At 40.1% G+C, this 21,097-nt stretch overlaps 1 protein-coding gene across 19 annotated transcripts in view; it reads right to left on the bottom strand.

Moving 5' to 3' along the window:
* Positions 1–21,097, bottom strand: part of LOC148506021 (protocadherin gamma-B5-like) — a 519,059-nt gene that overhangs the window by 125,504 nt on the left and 372,458 nt on the right. For 2 of the 19 annotated variants that reach the window (XM_088447397.1, XM_088447414.1), the window contains exon 1: positions 18,137–20,744. The exons of 13 other annotated variants lie outside the window; for them this stretch is intronic. In XM_088447397.1, coding sequence (XP_088303523.1) covers positions 18,137–20,584 — 2,448 coding nt within the window. In that variant the 5' untranslated portion in view covers positions 20,585–20,744. Of the gene's footprint in view, positions 1–1,633; positions 4,213–9,219; positions 11,776–18,136; positions 20,745–21,097 lie in introns of those variants that run through there. 4 more of the 19 variants (XM_088447424.1, XM_088447427.1, XM_088447412.1 and 1 more) reach the window with 2 other exon arrangements.

Below are 21,097 nucleotides of genomic sequence, written 5' to 3'. Positions count from 1 at the left end.
ATTAAAAAGACTGGTAGATATCAACAATAACTGTAGTGGTACTACTGTACTACATTATTAGTTATTCAACAAAACAAGGGATACATAATAAGGTACCGTACATAAGTAGAAACATTTCCAGCATATGCACATCTTACACACTGCAAAACCTATAATACATAATATTCTGCATTACTGGTCTCCTACTAAACAGACTTTCACCATACGTACCGACTTTTGATCTGTCCTCCCCTGGAAAAGCCTGGGGAGAGGCAGCAGTCGGGCAGTGACGGTGGCGGGCGGCCGGACCACTAGCGCCATTAGGCCCCGCCCCTCACGGTGAAATCCCTCAAATTGCACATATTTTAACATGGTTGGGACCAAATTACGTCATTATGATAGAATTGCGTCATTAAGCCCCATCCACTAACGACGGACCACGGATTCCAGGTAAGTTTCTCCTAATTCTACCCACTTTACTAGGAAGTGAGCAGAATTCGGGAGAAATGCCTACTCTTGCGGGGGTGGGGGCTACCCGAAAAATCGGGAGCCTCCCACGATTTCCAGGAGTATAGACAAGTATGACTTTCACCCCTGAAGTTTCCTGAGGAATGTTCCTCTACAGTAGCTTAATTCTGTTAGTCTTATTGGTTGCCTGTATTTTAATATAAATTACTAATATTATACAAAACATTTAACACAGCTGTATCAGCACATGTCCCTTAGGCATGATTACCACAAATTACGGATCCACCTTCTTAAAATCTCTAGACTATTATATATCAGATCACAACCACACTATTCAGTGATTACAAGCTTACATTCACTATATTATTCATATTATTATTATACAGTACTAAGCACTTTTTTCCCATTTTCATCTGACTGATTCAGGTTGCAATAAATACACTAAGGAGACTATGTACTAAGCCTTGGAGAGAGATAAAGTGGAAGGAGATAAAGTACCGACCAATCAGCTCCTACCTGTCACTTTACAAGCTGTGCTTGAAAAATGACAGGATTGGTTGGTACCTTATCTACATCCACTTTATCTCTTAGTACAGAGACCCCTAAGCCTCTGGGATTAAGCCTTCTCATGTGGGCCCCGATAGGCAGAGTTTAAGTGATTGGGTTGGGGAGGTGGCATTAGGGAACCATAGCTTTATTTTGGGTCAAGAGCAATTAGTTATATCTGCGGATACAGCTATGGGAGAAAAACGTAATAAATAACTCAAATACATTTATTTTGACAAGTTGATTTCTATAAATAACACTGATGAGAACTACATATGATAACCTTGACAGAGAAGCCCATCCACATATCCTTACACCTTTTAATTGATGGAAAAGAAAAGGTCTATTTTGCAAACTATATACAACTAAAATCAATAACAGCTAAGAAGTCATGTTTGAGACATTAAAAGGCTAAAACTGTGTTTTATCAGATAAGTTCAAAGATACAGTGAGCGGTTAAGATCCACAAAACAACAGATGTAAATAATTATTTTAGACTATAAAATAATACATCTCATATAAGAAGATTACATGGGGCAAATACAAAACAAAAAAAACAGTAAACAAATACCAACTACAAGTCATAAAAATATAAAGCATAAATACACTAAATTATTTTTAACTTTCAATTATATCTCACCTGACTGGGTTCGTTAGGCCAGGCTTGGTCAGAACTGGGGTTTGTATCTCGGACCATTTCAGTTAACTGAGGAACATTTTGGGATTTAGTCAGTGTAAAATCTGGTATATTTGGTGTTGGGGGAAAACAAGCCGGATAACATGGTCCTGGTGCTTCTGGTGGGGCCATCCTCACTTCCATGTATTTTAACGTCCCGTCCGTGTTCAAGTATAGTGTTGGCTTATACTGATCCATATAGGACTGAGAGAGTGATTGGTTGGAAAAGCAAAACCCACAGCCACTATAATAATTCTTCCTAAGGCACCTCACAAGTAATATAGTAAATGTAACAAGGAAAACTACACTAATGGCAACAAGAGAAATAATAAGATATAAGGTCATGTCTGGTGCTGATTTAGAGTTTGTAAGAAAATCATGAGATTTGGGGTTTTGTTCCACAACATGATCCATGATAGTCACCAGCATAGTGACTGTAGCTGACAGAGAAGGTTCACCGTGGTCACTGACTGATATCACAAGCTGATGCTCTGTGGTATCTGTCTCATGTAAACCCCGCAGAGTTCTGACTTCTCCTGTGTACTCAGAGATGTGAAACAAAGCTGGGCTGGCATGCTGAGCGAGGCTATAGACCAGCCAGGCATTGTGCCCAGAATCTAGATCCACCGCAGATACTTTACTGACCAGATAACCGGCAGAGGCAGATTTGGGAATGTTCTCTTGAGCAATGATTTCCCCTGAGCTCTCTGGGTATAATATAGTGGGAGAATTGTCATTTGTATCCAGAACAAATATGAAGACAGAAACATTGGAAAATAACTTTGGAGACCCAGAATCTTCCACTCTTGCTGTGATCTGTAGAACTTGGAATTGCTCATAATCAAAGGAACGTTGGGTATAAATATTCCCAGTGTCGGAGTTAATGTAGACAAATGAGGAGACAGGAGAAGCATCTATGTGGCTCTCAGCTATGGAATAGATCAGGTTTGCATTAGCTCCCTCATCTGGATCTACAGCAGATACTGTACATAGCAGTCTGCCGGGCTCATTGTTTTCTGCTATGGAGGCAGTGTAAGCAGTCTGTAGGAATGCTGGAGGATTATCATTAACATCGGAAATATTAATGGTGACTGTAGTCTGGCTGCTTAGTGATGGAGACCCCAGATCAGATGCAGTCAGTATAATAGTATATTGTGCGACCTGCTCCCTGTCCAGATGTCCACTAGTGACCAGTGAGTAACGATTGGACATGGGCTGGCATCTAAAGGGTAAATCCGGTGATACATCCAGATTAATTTCTCCATTTTTACCAGAATCCTTATCCCTGACTGTGATAAACCCAACAACTGTTCCTATTGGTGCATTTTCAAGAAGTTGATTATTTTTAGATGTAAAAACAATTTCTGGGATGTTATCATTCACATCTTGTACCTCCACCTGCACAACACAGCGCCCCTCTAGCTTAGGTGACCCCTTATCAGCTGCTTTGATAAATAATTCATAAGACTTTGATACTTCATAATCCACTGTTCCTTTAATAAATATTTCTCCAGTATGTGTATTTAAGTCAAATATTTTCTTTGCAGAATCCAAAGTATGGTGATCAAAGGAATATAAGACTTCCCCGTTTGCACCCTCATCCAGATCTGTAGCATTTAGTCTTATAACAACTGCTTTTATAGCTGAATTTTCTAATATACCTACCGTATGACTTGGATGATCAAACACTGGTGCATTGTCATTAATATCTAGCACAATGATTGTAATCTGTGTGGACCCTGATCTGGGCTGCTCTCCTCCATCAACAGCAGTAAGAATAAGCCTGTGCTCTGCTTTTTCTTCTCTATCTAATATCTTTTCTAGCACCAATTCTGCAATCAATGTTCCATCTTTGCGATTTTTTTCTGATAAAGAAAAGTATGGGTTTGGATTTAATCTGTACTGTCTAACAGCATTTTTCCCCACATCTAAATCTTTAGCAGTTTCCAAAGGGAATGTAACACCAGGGCTTGTAAACTGTTCTGTAATTTTTATAACCTGATCAGCAACAGAGAAAATAGGATCATTATCATTAATATCCAAAATCTCAATTTCCAGACTGTGCAGCTCCAGAGGGTTCTCAGCCACAACCTCTAGATGCAGCAAACAGCTCAGGCTGGACGCACACAGACTCTCTCTATCAATCCTCTCATGTACAGTCAGAGCTCCATTTTTCTGGTCAATAGTAAAATATCTGCTGCTCCCTTCTGATCCTAAATTCAGTCTCCGTTTATTGATATCTGCCAGGTTTAACCCCAAATCCTGAGCTATATTCCCCACAACAGACCCTGGATTTGATTCTTCAGCAATAGAATATCGAAGCTGCCCAGAGACCCAGCCCCAGCTACAAAGGAGAAAGGAAAATGCTACTTGCCATTTCCAAATTTGTGTACAGCTTTTGCAGTCCATATCTTAAATCCTTCTATTGAAATTCAAGTCCTTATATAATCCCAGGAAACATGAATGTAGAATTTAAATGATTTGATGCCTAAAAAACATCCTTGTTCTTGCATTGAAAACATCCACAGGGTTCTCATCGGAGCAGCAGCTCTTCTTTGTGTGTGTGACAGAGGAAAGATGGGAGGATGATTCACTGAGCCAGGGGGAGGAGAGTGCAGAAATGGCATGAGCAGATTTACTAGCATTACTAAAACCTTTACTGGATGACCAGTCTGCCCTCTTCTGGTCAAAAATGATAACTGCAGCCTAATCCTAATATACTTAAAATCTTCTGATGACAAATAACGTATATTAAATAAAAAAAATTCCATATTATTTTTATAAGATAACAAAAACTACAAAGCAACAAAACCCGATTCAGCCATTTGCTAACACATTGTTGTATGCATAAATATAACTGTTTATTTTCAAAATAAAATAAAGATACAGATGTATTTTCATGCACTGTTAAAGCACGTCAATAGCCCCTGTCGAAGCGCCAGGTACCGGGCTACAAGGTTGTACCAAGCATATTGTACATGTTTAAAACTAATTCCTGTGTGGTTAAAGTAGCAGCCCAGCGTCTCTAGTATACTATGAGTGGTGTTTTGCTGCATCCGCAAAGCAAATAAGATGCAACATTCAAAGAATACTACAGTACGCTACTAGTTTTGGAGCATCTCAATGAGTTTTTAAACGCATTGCGTATGTTACACTCATTGATAAATGGGCCCCATAGTACTGTATAGCAGGTTACTGAACTGATTACCTTTGGCCCTGCTTGGCTCTATCTGTACCTGGACAAGTCTAGTTCCACATTTCTGAGGGCAGATCTCACCTATTAAGAGACCTGGACAGCACCGAAGGCAATTGGCAGAGATCCTGATTATATGTGCGTGCTTTTATACTAATAGAGTGATCATACCCAACTTACTATTATTATCAGGTGAGAAAATTTAGTGCAGGAACCCTTTAAAATAAAAAAAAACCCTTTAACCACTTAACTGACGATTTTGTTTTATAAAAACAGCTCCAAAATTGTCATTTTTTATGAGTGAATTAGGTGAGGAACATCTATTTCAATTTATCCAAAATTATTCCATAAAAAAAAAAAGTTTTTCTTTTTTTTATTAGATTTGCAAAAATAATAATAGTTTTTTCAAACATCGGAACTATCATCAGAACATTGGAAATTTCACGACCATTGTGACTTTCAATTTAACACCGGTTTTAGGCACCAGGTAAACTAAGGGGTTGAGTGGGAAGGTTAATTAATTTTTTCCCAGCGGCTGCTAATCTTTGCAGCCGCTGGGTGGGGGTCCTGCTTTGCTGAGCAGACACAGGGGGAGAGGGTATGGTCCTGAGGAGACATCATGGTGCCTATTAGAGAAGTCAACAAGCCGTCAGAATAAGAAATGGTGAAGATGAAAAGAGATGTTCAATCATTTCAATTGTATGAACCAATGACCAAAAGTTGTAACTTAATTAGGAGAAGATGAAGCTGAATGTCAAAGTTATACAAATCAGCCAACTGTAACAATTTGTATTAAAAAAAATCAGTAAACAATTCTAAAAACAGTTCAAACAGTAAAAACTTTATTTGGGTACTTCCCTTAACTGCCACTCTATAAAAATAGTGTAGTTTTCAAACCAACAACATTCTCTTGAATGAAGAGCCTGATTCAGAGTTGTATGCAAACCCGATGGTTTACGTACAACCGTGATGTTTGAAGATCTCCGCATGCACAGGATCTGTTCTGTTCAGATCTCCTTCTGCAAGTTTGCTTGCAATGCCTGGATGCCACAGCCTGATTGGCAGGTTACAGCCATTTGGGGGCAGGACAAAGCTGGGGGGTGGCGTCGGGCAGCAGCTGGGTTTTTTAACAAAATTAAGAATTGTAAAAACAGTATAACTTAAATTCACTAAGATGTACCTACAGTATATACTGGCCGAAAGTATTCGCTCTCTCAGCCAAGACTCTCTGGGATACCACTCACTGTACATTTATAACGACAGAAAGAGCCATGAGAATGTTAGCAGGTGTTACAGCCTACTCAGCGAGGGTGGGGGCCGATAAGTTCTTCGGTTTGTTTTAATCAGCATTGTAATACAGTTGCAATAAAGTTAATGAAGTTCAGATCTGCAGGCGATGCCGAAATTTACGCAGTCTGAGTGATTGTTAGCTATTGCGCATGCGTGTAATGGTGCGTATCCACTACATGAGTAATGAACGACTGTACGATTTTGACATTGTTATCGTACAATCGTTCATTATACTGTGCAATGCCCACACTGAACGATATGTTGTTCAGTACAGGCACCCTCCCTCATCCCCTAACATGCACAACCTGTCGATATCAGCAGGTTGAGCAGTACGTTCAGGCAATGACAGATGCCGACAACGACCAGTGGGAGCGCGCATTGCTGGTTGTTGCCGGCATAGTCACTGCGCGATTAATGAATGAACGATGTCAGATTGTTCAATCATCCACTTATGGATACGCGCCTTAAGACATACTGCCCACATGCAGAGATTGTTTTGTGATTACAAATGCACAGAGCATTCACTGACAAAGTGAGTGACAGGTGGTCAGCGTTTGGGGGTGGTTAGAGAAATGCAGGCGTGTCAGACCATGTAAACACTGTTTTCTGGGTGTGTATAAATTACTCACTGTACCCTTGCTTGCAGCAGGCGAGCGCTCTGTGTGTTGGGAGACCCGCTGTGTCTGTGACAGCTTAGACTCACTCAGAAGGCTGATGGCCGCCTGATCTGCGTTTAATGTTTTCCATGTCTCTGGTTTTGTGCGTGAGCAGCAGATGTGAGATGCTTTCAGTGGGCGTCCCTTAGCCCTGGACGGTGAGTGGGCCATTGGCATATTTTTGCAATTGCGTTCCATGAGAAATCACAGCTACAATGGGATTAGCTTGTGGATCTGATTCAGGCCCTATGTCTCCATAGACAAATTATATAAATCTGTTTCTACAATGCATCTACAGTATATAGATATACAGAGCCTCAGGAGAGGGTTTCTCCAGAAACTCCTGTACAGTATGTTATCACTGTCAGATTAGCTAAACAGATAGAATAAGACATGAACCTATTTTAATGGACACAAACTGTACTGAGTATCAGCTGAACTAAGACAGGTACCCAGTGACTGAATAAAGCCATTGCACACAAACAGCTCTAAAATAATGTAGTCACAGCCTTTGACAGAAAGAACATTCTCAAAGTGGGTGACATTGTGACACAGTGGTTAGCATTGGTGTGTGTTTAACTCTTAACCAAAGCTCCAGATGGAGGCCCCAGGGTCAAATTAAAATTCTGTGTCTGTGTCTTTATGTTACTGCTGCTACAAAGTCCTTCCCTGGGGGGAGATATGTGCATCCAAATGTGCAAGGACTCACTGGCATCATGCGGGGTGCGGGCTGCACCAGGTGATACCATCCGAGGGGGAGACCCCAAAATAGCAGAGTGGCTCTGCTATTATGTTGTCACTCCCTCGGATGGTGTCACCGAGCAGCCACACTGCAGTGACAGGCAGGGGAGAGGCTTTTGTCTGTCCAGCAGTTTCTGCTGCGCTGAGCTGGGATTACTCAGTGGAGCAGCACAGCAGCTACTGGGCAGCCCCTAGCCTCTGCCCTGCTTATTGATTGCTGAGGACAGGGGGCGTGGCATGCAGTCACACCCCCAAGAGTGTCAAACATGAGTGGGCGTGACTTTGCGTGACAAAGGCATGTCCCTTTTCGCTCACGCAACTCAGGCGCATGATAAGGTGGATCCCGGACCGACCACCGCACCGGGTGCAAGTCAGGTAAGTGACGTCACTGCAAGGACTGAGGTGCTCATTGTCAGCATCCACAGACATAGGAATACCACTTGGTGGGATGCACCAGCAGTTGCACAATAGAAACATGCACCAACCCTATGACAGGTGCAGTTTCTATAGCCAAGTGTGGCCTATATGTGAGTGGTTCAGTGGCTTTGTATGCAACACGCCTGTGAAACTCCCATAAGATGCTACATCTCTGTGCATCTCTTTAGCCACTCCTCCAATTACTTCCCAGTCACTGTCCAGGAACACCCCTGACATTTCCGCTACTATGTGTGCAAATCTATGCTGTGACCCTGTATGTACAAAATCAGGAGGCAGGCACAGTGCGATTCAGATGCATGTGCAGACGAAAAACATCTCTCCTATGCGTCCACTATCGCCGCTGCGTCCAACTCAGAATCACCCCTCTGTGTTTATGTATGTATGTGTGTTTGCAATACAACTATTGCAATCAAAGTAAAATGCTAGAACTATACAAAGAAGCATAGTAATATAACCATAAAACATATTTTACAAAATAATAAACAAATAGTAACTACAAAACAATAAAATAATATATCAGCAAGAAACCATTATTAGATCATCAACATATATCACCATTGTTTCAAATTTGTGTAAAGGGAGAACATATCAGTGGTGCAGTTAAGTTAATAAGACAATATAATCATGAGTATAACACAAGAAAAAACAGTGCATACACAGTATATGCTACAGTACAGGGTGACCGCATGTCTCTAAGCATTTTTCTGTGATCCAATGGCATATCTATAATGGGTACAGGGTCTGCAGTGCAAACGGGCCCTTGGGTCCAGGGGGGCTCACACCACACACCCTGTATCCATATCTAGTTATACTTGCCTCTCCGCAGTTTCCAGAGTGCTGCTCTGCAGCGCCGGTCTACTACTGCAGATCAGTAAAAATCACAGGGGAAATGGCAGCGACCACTTGTGCATACGCAGTAGAGATGTCACCGGGAATAAGGTGCGGCTGCCATTTTCCCGGAAACCCGCACATGCGCAGTAGATTCTGGCAATAAGCCAGAATCCACTTCACTGCCAGAGAAGATGGGACCCACACGGGTCCCCTCCTCTCTTAAAATGCCCCTGCTGTTACCTATTGCATACTAAGTTCAAAAACAAAATACAGTATTTACATATACCTGAGATAATTATCTATGATATCTACATTCATACCTCTCCATCAAAAATAGCTTTTAGTATTCTACAAGTCACTTATAAGAATGAGAAAATAACAAAGGGCAGACATGATCTCACCTGGTTTTCCTCATGTACATAGCACAAGTCAGTGGTCGGGGTGGACTGCTTCCCTATGTCAGTATACTGAGATGGTGCTGTGAGTGTGAAATCTGCAACCCCTGTTGCCGGTGGAAAACAAGCCGGATAACACGGTCCTGGTGCTTCTGGTGGGGCCATCCTCACTTCCATGTATTTTAAAGTCCCATCCGTGTTCAAATAAAGTGTTGGCTTATACTGATCCATATAGGATTCAGAGTATGATTTACTTGAAAAACAAAACCCACAACCACTATAATAATTCTTCCTAAGGCACCTGACAAGCAATATGGTAAATGTAGTCACAAACACAAAACTAATGGCAACAAGAGAAATAATAAGATATAAGGTCATATCTGATGTTGATGTAGAGTTTATATGGAAGTCATGAGATTTGGGGCTTTCTTGTACAACATGATCCATGATAGTCACCAGCACAGTGACTGTAGCTGACAGAGAAGGTTCCCCGTGGTCACTGACTGATATCACAAGCCGATGCTCTGTGGTATCTGCCTCATGTAAACCCCGCAGAGTTCTGACTTCTCCTGTGTACTCAGAGATGTGAAACAAAGCCGGGCTGGCAGGCTGAGCAAGGCTATAGACCAGCCAGGCATTGTGCCCAGAATCTAGATCCACCGCAGATACTTTACTGACCAGATAACCGGCAGAGGCAGATTTGGGAATGTTCTCTTGAGCAATGATTTCCCCTGAGCTCTCTGGGTATAATATAGTGGGAGAATTGTCATTTGTATCCAGAACAAATATGAAGACAGAAACATTGGAAAATAACTTTGGAGACCCAGAATCTTCCACTCTTGCTGTGATCTGTAGAACTTGGAATTGCTCATAATCAAATGAACGTTGGGCATAAATATTCCCAGTGTCGGAGTTAATGTAGACAAATGAGGAGACAGGAGAAGCGTCTATGTGGCTCTCAGCTATGGAATAGATCAGGTTTGCATTAGTTCCCTCATCTGGATCTACAGCAGATACTGTACATAGCAGTCTGCCGGGCTCATTGTTTTCTGCTATGGAGGCAGTGTAAGCAGTCTGTAGGAATGCTGGAGGATTATCATTAACATCGGAAATATTAATGGTGACTGTAGTCTGGCTGCTTAGTGATGGAGACCCCAGATCAGACGCAGTCAGTATAATAGTATATTGTGCTACCTGCTCCCTGTCCAGATGTCCACTAGTGACCAGTGAGTAACGATTGGACATGGGCTGGCATCTAAAGGGTAAATCCGGTGATACATCCAGATTAATTTCTCCATTTTTACCAGAATCCTTATCCCTGACTGTGATAAACCCAACAACTGTTCCTATTGGTGCATTTTCTGGTACATCATTAGTTTTAGATGTAAAAAAAATGTCTGGGGTGTTATCATTCACATCTTCTATTTCAATCTGGATGCGACAGCGACTTTCCAGCTCGGGGACACCCTTGTCTGTCGCTCTCACAGACAGTTCATAAAAATTTGCTTCTTCAAAATCCAGATTTCCTTTTAAAAGTATTTCACCCGTTTGTTGATTTAACTGAAATATTTGTTTTGCTGCCTCCATAGTATGGTGATCAAATGCATAAGTGATTTCCCCATTGGACCCTTCATCTAGATCTGTAGCATTCAGTGCTATAATAATTGTTTCTAACGGGAGGTTTTCTAATACAATGATCTTATAAATCGGCTGATTAAACACTGGTGCATTGTCATTGAAATCTAGCACTGTGACAATGATGTGAGTAGAGCCTGTCCGTGGTTTCTCTCCTCCGTCTATTGCAGTAAGTAACAGTTTATGTTGCCTTATTTCTTCCCTGTCAAGATTTTTCTCCAGTACTAGTTCTGGAATCAGTATTCCATCTTTTCGATTACTTACAGACAAAGAAAAGAAAGGATTAGGGTCTATCCTGTACTGTGTTATAGCATTAACACCAACATCTGGATCTTGTGCTATTTCTAAAGAGAATCGAACGCCGGGATTTGCAAATATTTCTGTAATTCTAATTAATTGATCAGTAGCTGGAAAAGAGGGTGAGTTGTCATTTATGTCCAATATTTCAATTTCCACACTAAACAGCTCCAATGGGTTTTCAGCTATAATCTCTAGATGCAGTAAGCATGATAGACTGGATCTGCACAGACTCTCCCTATCAATCCTCTCATTAACAGCCAGTGTTCCAAATTTCTGGTCAATAGCAAAAAATCTGCTGCTCCCTTCAGATCCTAAATTCAGTCTCCTTTTATTAATATTTGCCAGTCTAAACCCTAAATCCTGAGCTACATTCCCCAAAACAGCCCCTGGATCTGATTCCTCAGCAACAGAATAATGAAGCTGCCCAGAGACCCAGCCCCAGCTACAAAGGAGAAAGGAAAACACTACTTGCCGTTTCCAACACTGAAAGGAGCCTCTGATGTCCATATCTTAAATCCTGTATAAAATGCAGTTCTTTATAATCCCATGCACGTATATGTCGTTTTTAAATCCATATATATGAAAATTAGGGGACAAATCCTCCAGCTTTTGTTGAAAATATCCACATCTCATCGGAGCAGCTCTTCTTTGTGTGTGAGAGAGAAAAAAAATGGGAGGGTGATTCACTGAGCCAGGGGGAGGAGAGTGTGGAGCTGACATGAGCAGATCTTGTAGCATAGCTGAGAAAATTATGGGAAGACAAGTCTGCCCTCTTCTGGCCAATATTGCTACTTACAGCTATGTTTTTGTCAATTACATTGCATAAAGGTGTTAAACAAATGATGTTTGTAAATAGAGTTTGATATAAGTAACCAAAAGTATTTTCTGAGCTCCTAACAAACAGAACATGAAAAATTGTATCCATAGAGGCAGTGAAAGCAAAGTAGTGCAAAAACAGTATTCTGTTTTGTGTACATAAAATATACTGCTTAAAAAACATGTTTTTTAGTGCACTATCCTAATATTTTTTTACATGTAAAATGGAGAAAGGTATATAGATACTATATATAGATCACTATAGAGATTTTATAGTATTTTGCATTTGAAATTTTACTGACTAATGTAACTAAAATAAGAAAACATTTATATTGCTCTGCAATGCTTCATTAAAAATAAAACTAACATTAATGACAAATTTTATGGAAAAAGAAAACCTCTTGGAATACAGACCACTATATAATAAAAATATCATATTCATTGCATACACTATCATAACTAATTAAAATTTTTTATTAAACATGGCCACTAGCAATTATGATGTGCTTTAATATAGCTACGATCTGTACCAACTATCAAGTGAAGTGTTACCGATTCATAATCAGGTTGAATACAATCCTCACCACTGCATTTGGTAGGAGAGTAAAAAAAAATGTATTGCCCTTATGACTTGTTATTTTGTCCTTAATCGATGATCCATATGATGTGCCAAATGGAGAACTTATTATGTCAATTGATGTGCAAAATGTATCTAATTAGATGACTTATTATAAACTTGGCTTAAGACAAAAATGAGTATTTCCTGGAGGACTCTGTGTAAATGCCACATGTAATGCCGGGCAAAGTCCGATAGATCACAATATCAGACTGAGAATACTAATTATTATAGCACAGTCAATTGCACAATTATCACTCCTGGAGAGCATGTAATGTAAAAGTAACTGACGTGACATTCCAATGTGCTCAAAGTAATTATCCAGCACGCGTCAGTATGCTTACCCACAGAGGCTGCCTTAGCTCTGGTTTGTGGCTTGGCTCGTCAGTCAGTTAGTGTGCACAGTGACTTTCTGCAGTGAGTTTTTCTGTGCAGGGGTACTTGGTTGTGTATGTAGTGAGTATCTATCCTCACTGATCATGTCTGTGTACAGTATATGATAAAATCACTAAGTAGCAGTAATTTTTTAAAAAATTTTGCAGCTTTCCAGATATAAGAACCCATTCCTAGGTATAGGATCCTATGTATTTTATCTGTATAATTTCTGTATAGCTATATTTTCTGTACAAGCAGCACCTTCACTAATAATTCAATACCTCAAATTTTAACAGTTCATTTCAAGAAACCAGAGTTTCAGCTTCCATATTCTTTTAAAACATTGTGGTGCTTACTTTTTGAATTTCTACTAATTCTGACAAAATTACTAATCCTAAATAGTATTGAATGTAGCTACTATGGGAATATGATACTAAATTCAGAAATGAGTACAAAAGTCCAGGAATCGCTACCTGTGGCAGAGCATCTAAGCTGTGCCATGCATCTCATGCCACATAGCGCAAATAGGATAGGCAGGGCCGTAATTAGGGTAGTGTAACCTGTGCCATGGCACAGGGCACGGCAGGGCAGGGGGCGCTGTTTGGGCCTGTCAATTTTATTGTTTATTATCATTTTTACTTGTAGCTTTCTCTTGTTTTATCCCCAGCATCTATTGGCCTCCCCTACCTCTTACCTGGCCCTTCCCCATGAGGCCATGGACCTTTTTCAGGTGCACTATCTTATGTCCCTATTTAAAAAATGGAGGGGGGGGGCACCAATGCTCTCTCTGGCACAGGGCACCAAAAAGTCTAGTCACGGCTCTGAGGATAGGCATATGGGGAGACAGCTGTATCCCTCCATTCAGCATATAGGTGGGAGTAGCACTATTTCATTATGTATTGCAACTTCATTGTTTTAGGCAGAGAACCCCTTACTGTATATAATGTAATATAACTATTGCAGTGCATGGATTCAATTTATATTGTTTGCCAAACAGAAATACAGCGCAGTGTTTAGGAGCTGCTGCACATTCAGATGCAAAATCTGCATAATGTGTGCTTCAAAATATATGAATGCAAAACTAGTATTTCTCTGCCTGTATGCTAAGCACTACATGTTCTGAGATATGTATAGATCTGCCTCAGTCGTGTATGTGCCAGGATTACACCCGGCATGCAGTATGTGATATACACTTTCTTCCATGTTTCTAACCAGCTCTCCTGCTTGAAAAATACACATACAGTATGCTATTAGGCATCAATAAAACGTAAAACTCCTAGTAATACAGCAAAATCAACTCTTGATCTTATGAGCAGAAAAAAACTCAGTAAAAAAATGAGTATAGTACAGTACATGCCTGAATTACAAAGAAAGCACCTGTCAGCATGAGCAGACCACACACACTATCATAAGTGGTTTACTAGTGCTTTTTACCTATCTTCTGCTATTTCTAGTCTCCATGCATTAGCCTTTGTGCAAACACATCCTTACTATGCTTGGTCTATGTTAGGGTCCCCCCTTTTTGCCTACACAGGTGGAGGAAGGACTAAGTGGCAGAATCACTTAAATCCATACTTGCTGACATTCACCTCCCTCCTCATTACGGGAGGGGGCTGAATGTCTGAATACAGCGGGGGGCGTGGCTGGGTGATGATGACGTATTGGGTGATTGTGTGGTTGCATCATTGTGTCCCCCCCGCCCCCTCTTCACAATGTCGAGCTTAATGGCATTGTGAAGTGGGGGGTGGGGCCATGTTGACACAATTCAGTGTGAATCATGTCACCAGCCAGCCTCGCTACGGGGTGGGGGTGGGGTGATGCAGGGGGGTTGCAGGGGGTGATGGAGGCTAGGAGATTGGCCTACTTTTTCGGGGGACCTGGAGCACAACCCGATATTCAGGAGACTCCTGGACATCCCAGGAGAGTAGGCATGTATGCTTAAATCTGAAAGGGTGCATATGTATTTGCCTGGAGTTTTGGATTTTCAGAGAGGGAAAAAAAATCACACAACTTATGCTAACAAATGTATGTAGTACTTACTCTGCATCAGGCCCCTAGAATAATGCTATATTACAGTATATAAAATATTAAAATAAAGCATATAAGTTGTACAGCAATGATCCCGCTGCCTCACTTGGTTGGGCTCTGCCAATAAACCTGAAGAACTGGCAGCGATATAATCTATGTTCCTTACTGAATTGCCCAAATGTGGATAATCTTGAGGCGTAGTGAAAATAACATCCTGATTGTCCATTGTCAGAGGAAACAAGCAGGGTAACTTTGACCCGGTGGGTTCGATGGAACCATACTGACCTCCATGTACATTAATGTACCATGCGTGTTCTAGAACAGAGTTGGCTGATACTGGTCTCCAGAGGGCTTTGATTGTGATTTGTTTATGGATCAGCAGCTGCTGTACTGTATTCATATTTCTTTTTTAAACATTTCACAAGCAAAATTAAAAATGTCACAAGTGAAACTAAGCCGATAGCTACTAAATACAAGGTTCAGTCTGAAAATGCTTTTAGAAGAGATAGATTAGAAAAAATATAGAATCTCTCTAATTTAAAATGTTTATGATATAAGGGATATATAAGAAGCCTAACATTCACTAGCAAAACAATAGAGGAGACTGGTAAGCGCAGAAGAGGCAGAGGGAAACCAATGATGGGAACACTTGCTGCTGGTGTGTGAGGCATGCCAGAGACAGAGCAGTGGGAGGCTAGGAGAGAGCAGCACATAAATAATCACCTGTCCAGCAGTGGTGGTTGATGGTGCCCATTTCTGTTAGTCCTGCCACAGCACCCAGGGCATGTGCCCTACTTGACCCTCCTAGATATGCCACTGGTAAGCAGGTTTTTTGAAAAAAATTATCTTATAATTATAAAAAAAAGTTTACTATGTTAGTGGGGATGGAACGTGCAGGACAAAGCGGGGGGCAGGTACACGCACACACAAACACACACATATATATATATATATATATATATACACACACACACACACACATATATATATATATATATATATACACACACATACACACATATATATATATATATATATATATACACACACACACACATATATATACACACACATACACACATACCCTTGAGAGTGCCCGATCGCTGTGGCCAGCAGAGTTGGAGACACATGGGGGACAGAGCCAGAACTGCTGTTTCTACTGCAGACTCAGTTGCACTGAAGCCAGTAAGAGGGAGTACCGATGCCACTGGGCTGCCTAATCAGTGCTGGCAAGGGTGTAGGAACTGAGGGGGACAGAGGGAGCATTTGCCCCCCATGATTTCTGTTGGGTGGGCAAAGACTGTATATACCCCCCATTAACTTTTACAAAAAAGTGAATGAGGATGAATGAATTGAAAATGGGGAGGAAGTGACAATAGCTTTATTTGAAATCGACAACGGTTGTCATTTCTGTTTACCAAAAATGACGTTATCATGTTTGTTCTGTGTACATTTTCTTCTTGCAAACACATTTTGCTATCACAATTTGCAGTAAGCATAAGCAGACACGCGAGACCTGTAAGCTGCACTTCCCATTGGCTGTTCTTGTAAGTTGTATGACAATGGAACAGAGAGAGCGAATGATTGCTGCCTGCGGATGGTTTGAAATGTTAGCAGAAGTCCCATTGTCACCAGATCGTACCACATACCAGATATTATAGCACATACCATAACCAGTGAGGCAGTGACTATAGATTTAAATATACTCCCAATCAAATGAGATTGGGCTGTCAATTAAATATGAATAAACAACAGGTTAATGACTATGAAAAATGTACATTTTTAAGATGAACAATTGAATTTATCTATCTTTCTAACAGTGATTGTACTAATTTGTAGTTAATATTAATAATAATATTTATTTAATAATGTATAAATACATTTTTATAGTAAAATAAACAATGAAACTGGGGTTGGCCAACCCCAGAAACATAGAAAGAAAGTAACATAGGATTGGGAGTCTTTGTATAACTAAAGTCACTGTTAGAACTGTCATAAAACGAGATACCAAACATGAGAAAAAGGGTCTCCAGGCCCTATAGTAGCCTTTGGCCTTTTGCCCCTTGCTGCTGGCCACAGTAATCAGGACACTACAGCAGCTGCAACTACAATAAGCCACGACTGCGGTTTCAAAGTGATAGCTGCCAGGAGGGGGTGTCACTGGCTGGTCAATCACTGTGGCCAGCAGTAATCAGGATACATTGCAGGCAGAGGGAATAATAATAGTAATGATTCACAACCTTTCTTGTACCATACACTTAATTAATTCTGTAAGTATATAAAAACAAAGTAGACAGAGTTGATTTTGAGGATAATAAAGTCACTTTTCCTGATTGCTTGTATAAATCATTCCACAGCAGCCCTCTCTCATTGTATAAATTGCTAGTCTGCACCATATGCTATTTAAAATGTAACTTGCAGATCAAAGTAAAAAAGTTATATAAACATGCAGCCTTTAGACAGCATAACTATATTATCTACCAGAGTTAGAGAACGTGGGGAGAGATATATAAATATGCGCATTTTAGAACACAGGCTTATGATTCCTTAAGGACCTGTTACACATGTGGAATTGCATGAGATGTATGCGTACCCTTGTATTTTGATTTTGGTTTTAGCAAAATCACCCTCAGATGTTATGGTATTGGTGTTCGCAAAACCACCCTCAAGTGTTTTGGTTCTTTTCTGTTTTGGCTTCTTTCAAATTGATAAAAACTGCAAACATCAATCATTTGGACCTATTGGCATGCAATCCAAAACCCGAGATCTTATTTTTAAATCCGAGTTCTGAGATCACAGAAGATCCAATCGGGTATTAGTTCTACTCAAAACGCCAAAGTTTGGGTGTGTTTCATTTTCAGCAAAACCAACCTGCACATCTCTAATCCATTAAGAGTTCACTTGAAGGATGCAATGCCATCTTCAGTGTGTGTATGTGTGTATATGTATTTACAAAAACACATTTTGTATGGAGAGCAGTATGGGTCAAATGTAGAATATATTGGTGCACATAACATAAATAGAGCAGATACAAAAAGGAGTTAATATTAATTATATACAAGGAAATAAATATGATTATAACTGATTTACTATATAATTGTCAGCAATGCTTTTAAACCATATCAAAAATAGGGCAACTATTTTGTCCCTCACCTTGTCTGGGTCATTCGCACAACTCATATCCGAGGGATTATCGGTGCCTTTAGTCACATCCTTTATCTGAGAAAAATCCAGAGACTTCATATAACTGAAATCCTGCTGTTCGGGGGCTGGGGGAAAGTTAGTCTGGTAACATTGTCCTTGGGTCCCTGGGGGAACCATCCTGACCTCCATGTACTTTAAGGTTCCGTCTGTGTTCAGGTAAAGAGCCGGCTGATACTGATCTGTGTAGGGTTTGGATTGGGAACCACTAAGAAAGCAGCAGCTGCTGCTGTAATCATAACTTTCTTTCTTCAGACATCTCACCAATAATATAATGAATGTAACAAGTGACACTAAGCTGATAGCCACCAGGGAAATAATTAAATACAAAGTCATATCTGATGGGGGTTTGGAATTAGTGATAAAATGACCAGATTTGGGTGTTTCTACTACAACCTCATCTTCTATAGTAATAAGTACAGTGACTGTCGCTGATAAAGGAGGATTCCCATGGTCACTGATAGAGATGAGAAGTTGTTGCTCTGTATTTTCTGTGTCCTGAAATCCTCGTACAGTTCTGACCTCTCCTGTATGCTTAGACACATGAAACAACAAGGAATTGGCAGCATCACTGAGACTAAAGACTAACCAGGCATTGTGACCAGAGTCCAGATCCACTGCAGATAGTTTTGTCACCAAATAACCAGCAGATGTAGATTTTGGAATCCTCTCTTGAACAATGAGATCGTCAGAGTGTTCTGGATACAGCAAGGTGGGGGAGTTGTCATTTGTATCCAAAATGAATATAAAGACAGGGACAGTGGAAAATAACTTTGGGGATCCAGAATCTTCTACCTTTATGGTGATTTGTAAAACCTGGATGTGCTCATAGTCAAAGGAACGCTGAGCATATATATTACCATTATTAGTATTAATGTAAACATAAGAAGATACAGAGGAACTGTCTATCTGACTCTCAGCTACAGAGTAAACCAGATTAGAGTTATCACCCTCATCTAGATCTGTAGCAGATACTGTACATAGTAAAGTACCTGGGTCACTGTTCTCCTTAATAAAAGCATTATAAGTAGACTGTGTAAATGTTGGTGCATTATCATTAATATCTGAGACACTGAGAATAACAGTTGTCTTACTGTACAGAGGGGGAGACCCTAAATCAGAGGCCGTCAGCTCAATAGTGTATTGGGGGATTTTCTCTCTATCCAGATTCCCATCTGTGATCAATGAGTAACGATTTTTATTTGGTCTGATTTTAAAAGGCAGATTAGGTGACATATCCAGCTGTATTTCTCCATTCTTTCCAGAATCCTTGTCTCTCACATTAACAAATCCGACAACAGTTCCTAGTGGAGCATTTTCTGGAATGTCATTTGTTACTGTAGTAAATGTAATTTCTGGGGAATTGTCATTTACATCTTCTATTTCCACCTGCACTAAGCAGTCACCTTCCAGCTTGGGAATTCCTTTGTCTACTGCCTTAATAGGTAATTCATAAAAATTTAATTCTTCAAAATCCACAATCCCATTACTATAAATCTCCCCACTGTCTTCATTCAAAGCAAATAATTTTCTGGCAGATTTATATGTGTTGCCATCAAAATAATACTGAATTTCCCCATTTGCACCATCATCCAAATCTGTTGCATTTAATGTTAACAGAACAGTTTTTAAAGGGAGATTTTCCTTTACCCTGATTTTATAAATAGATTGATTAAAGACTGGTGTATTATCATTAATATCTAATACATGTATTGTTATGTGACAGGACCCTGATCTGGCCGGCTCCCCACCATCAGTAGCTGTGAGAATGAGATTATGCTCTTGTTTTTCCTCCCTGTCTAACGTCTTCTCTAATATCAGCTGAGGAATGAGAGTTCCGTCCTTATGAGTCTTTACAGATAAAGAAAAATATGAATTTGTATTTAATGTATACTGACTGACACCATTATCACCAACATCTAAATCCTCTGCAATTTCTAAGGCAAACCGAGCACCAGGACTTGTAAACACTTCTGTTATTTCAATGACATGATGACTTGCTGAGAATGCAGGAGAATTATCATTTATATCCAGAATCTCTATTTCTAGACTGAAAAGATCCAAAGGATTTTCAGCAGCTGCCTCCAAATGCAGCAAACAGCTCAGACTAGAACCACACAGGGTCTCTCTATCAATCCTGCTATTCACAATCAAACCTCCATTTGCCTTATTTACAGCAAAATATTTGTGATCATTGTCAGATGTTAAATGTAACCTGCGCTGAGAGATATCTGCACGTTTTATACCCAGATCCTGAGCTACATTTCCTACCAATGTCCCTGGCTCAGATTCCTCAGCAACAGAATAATGAAGCTGCCCAGAGACCCAGCCCCAGCTATAAAGGAGAAAGGAAAATACTACTTGCCATTTCCAACACTGAAAGGAGCCTCTGATGTCCATATCTTAAACTATTTTCTTGATATTTGCTGTCATAGAGATCCTGTACTATGCAAAATGCATGTAGGTTATGTATTCAGTCTTCCATCCCCCCAAAAAATCAATCCATCCATAGAAATAAAACATCCACAAGGTTCTCATCGGAGCAGGAGCTCTTCTTTGTGTGAGAGGAAAGATGGGAGGGTGATTCACTGAGCCAGGGGGAGGAGAGTGTGGAGCTTATATGAGCAGATCCACAGCTATAGCTGAAATAAATTATTGGATGACAAGCCTGCCCTCTTGTGGTCAATAGTTACAACTTCATATCCACCTAGTATACACAGCACAAACTACAGTAATATATAAATATATTAAGCTCAAACAAATATGTAGCTAATCAATCTGTTTAGTCATTTTCATTCTACTTATCAATAGAGTTAACCTTTAATATTTTAATCCTAAAGCAGACCTTTTTTTTTAAAGTAAATTGTAAAAATCTTTTCTTTTGTTTTACTATTATATAATCTGGATGGTTGC

This window comes from Taudactylus pleione, unplaced genomic scaffold, assembly GCF_031769625.1.
Source record: "Taudactylus pleione unplaced genomic scaffold, aTauple2 ptg000431l, whole genome shotgun sequence".
In the NCBI taxonomy this organism is placed as follows: Eukaryota; Metazoa; Chordata; class Amphibia; order Anura; family Myobatrachidae; genus Taudactylus; species Taudactylus pleione.
This window is presented reverse-complemented; position numbering and strand designations above follow the sequence as displayed.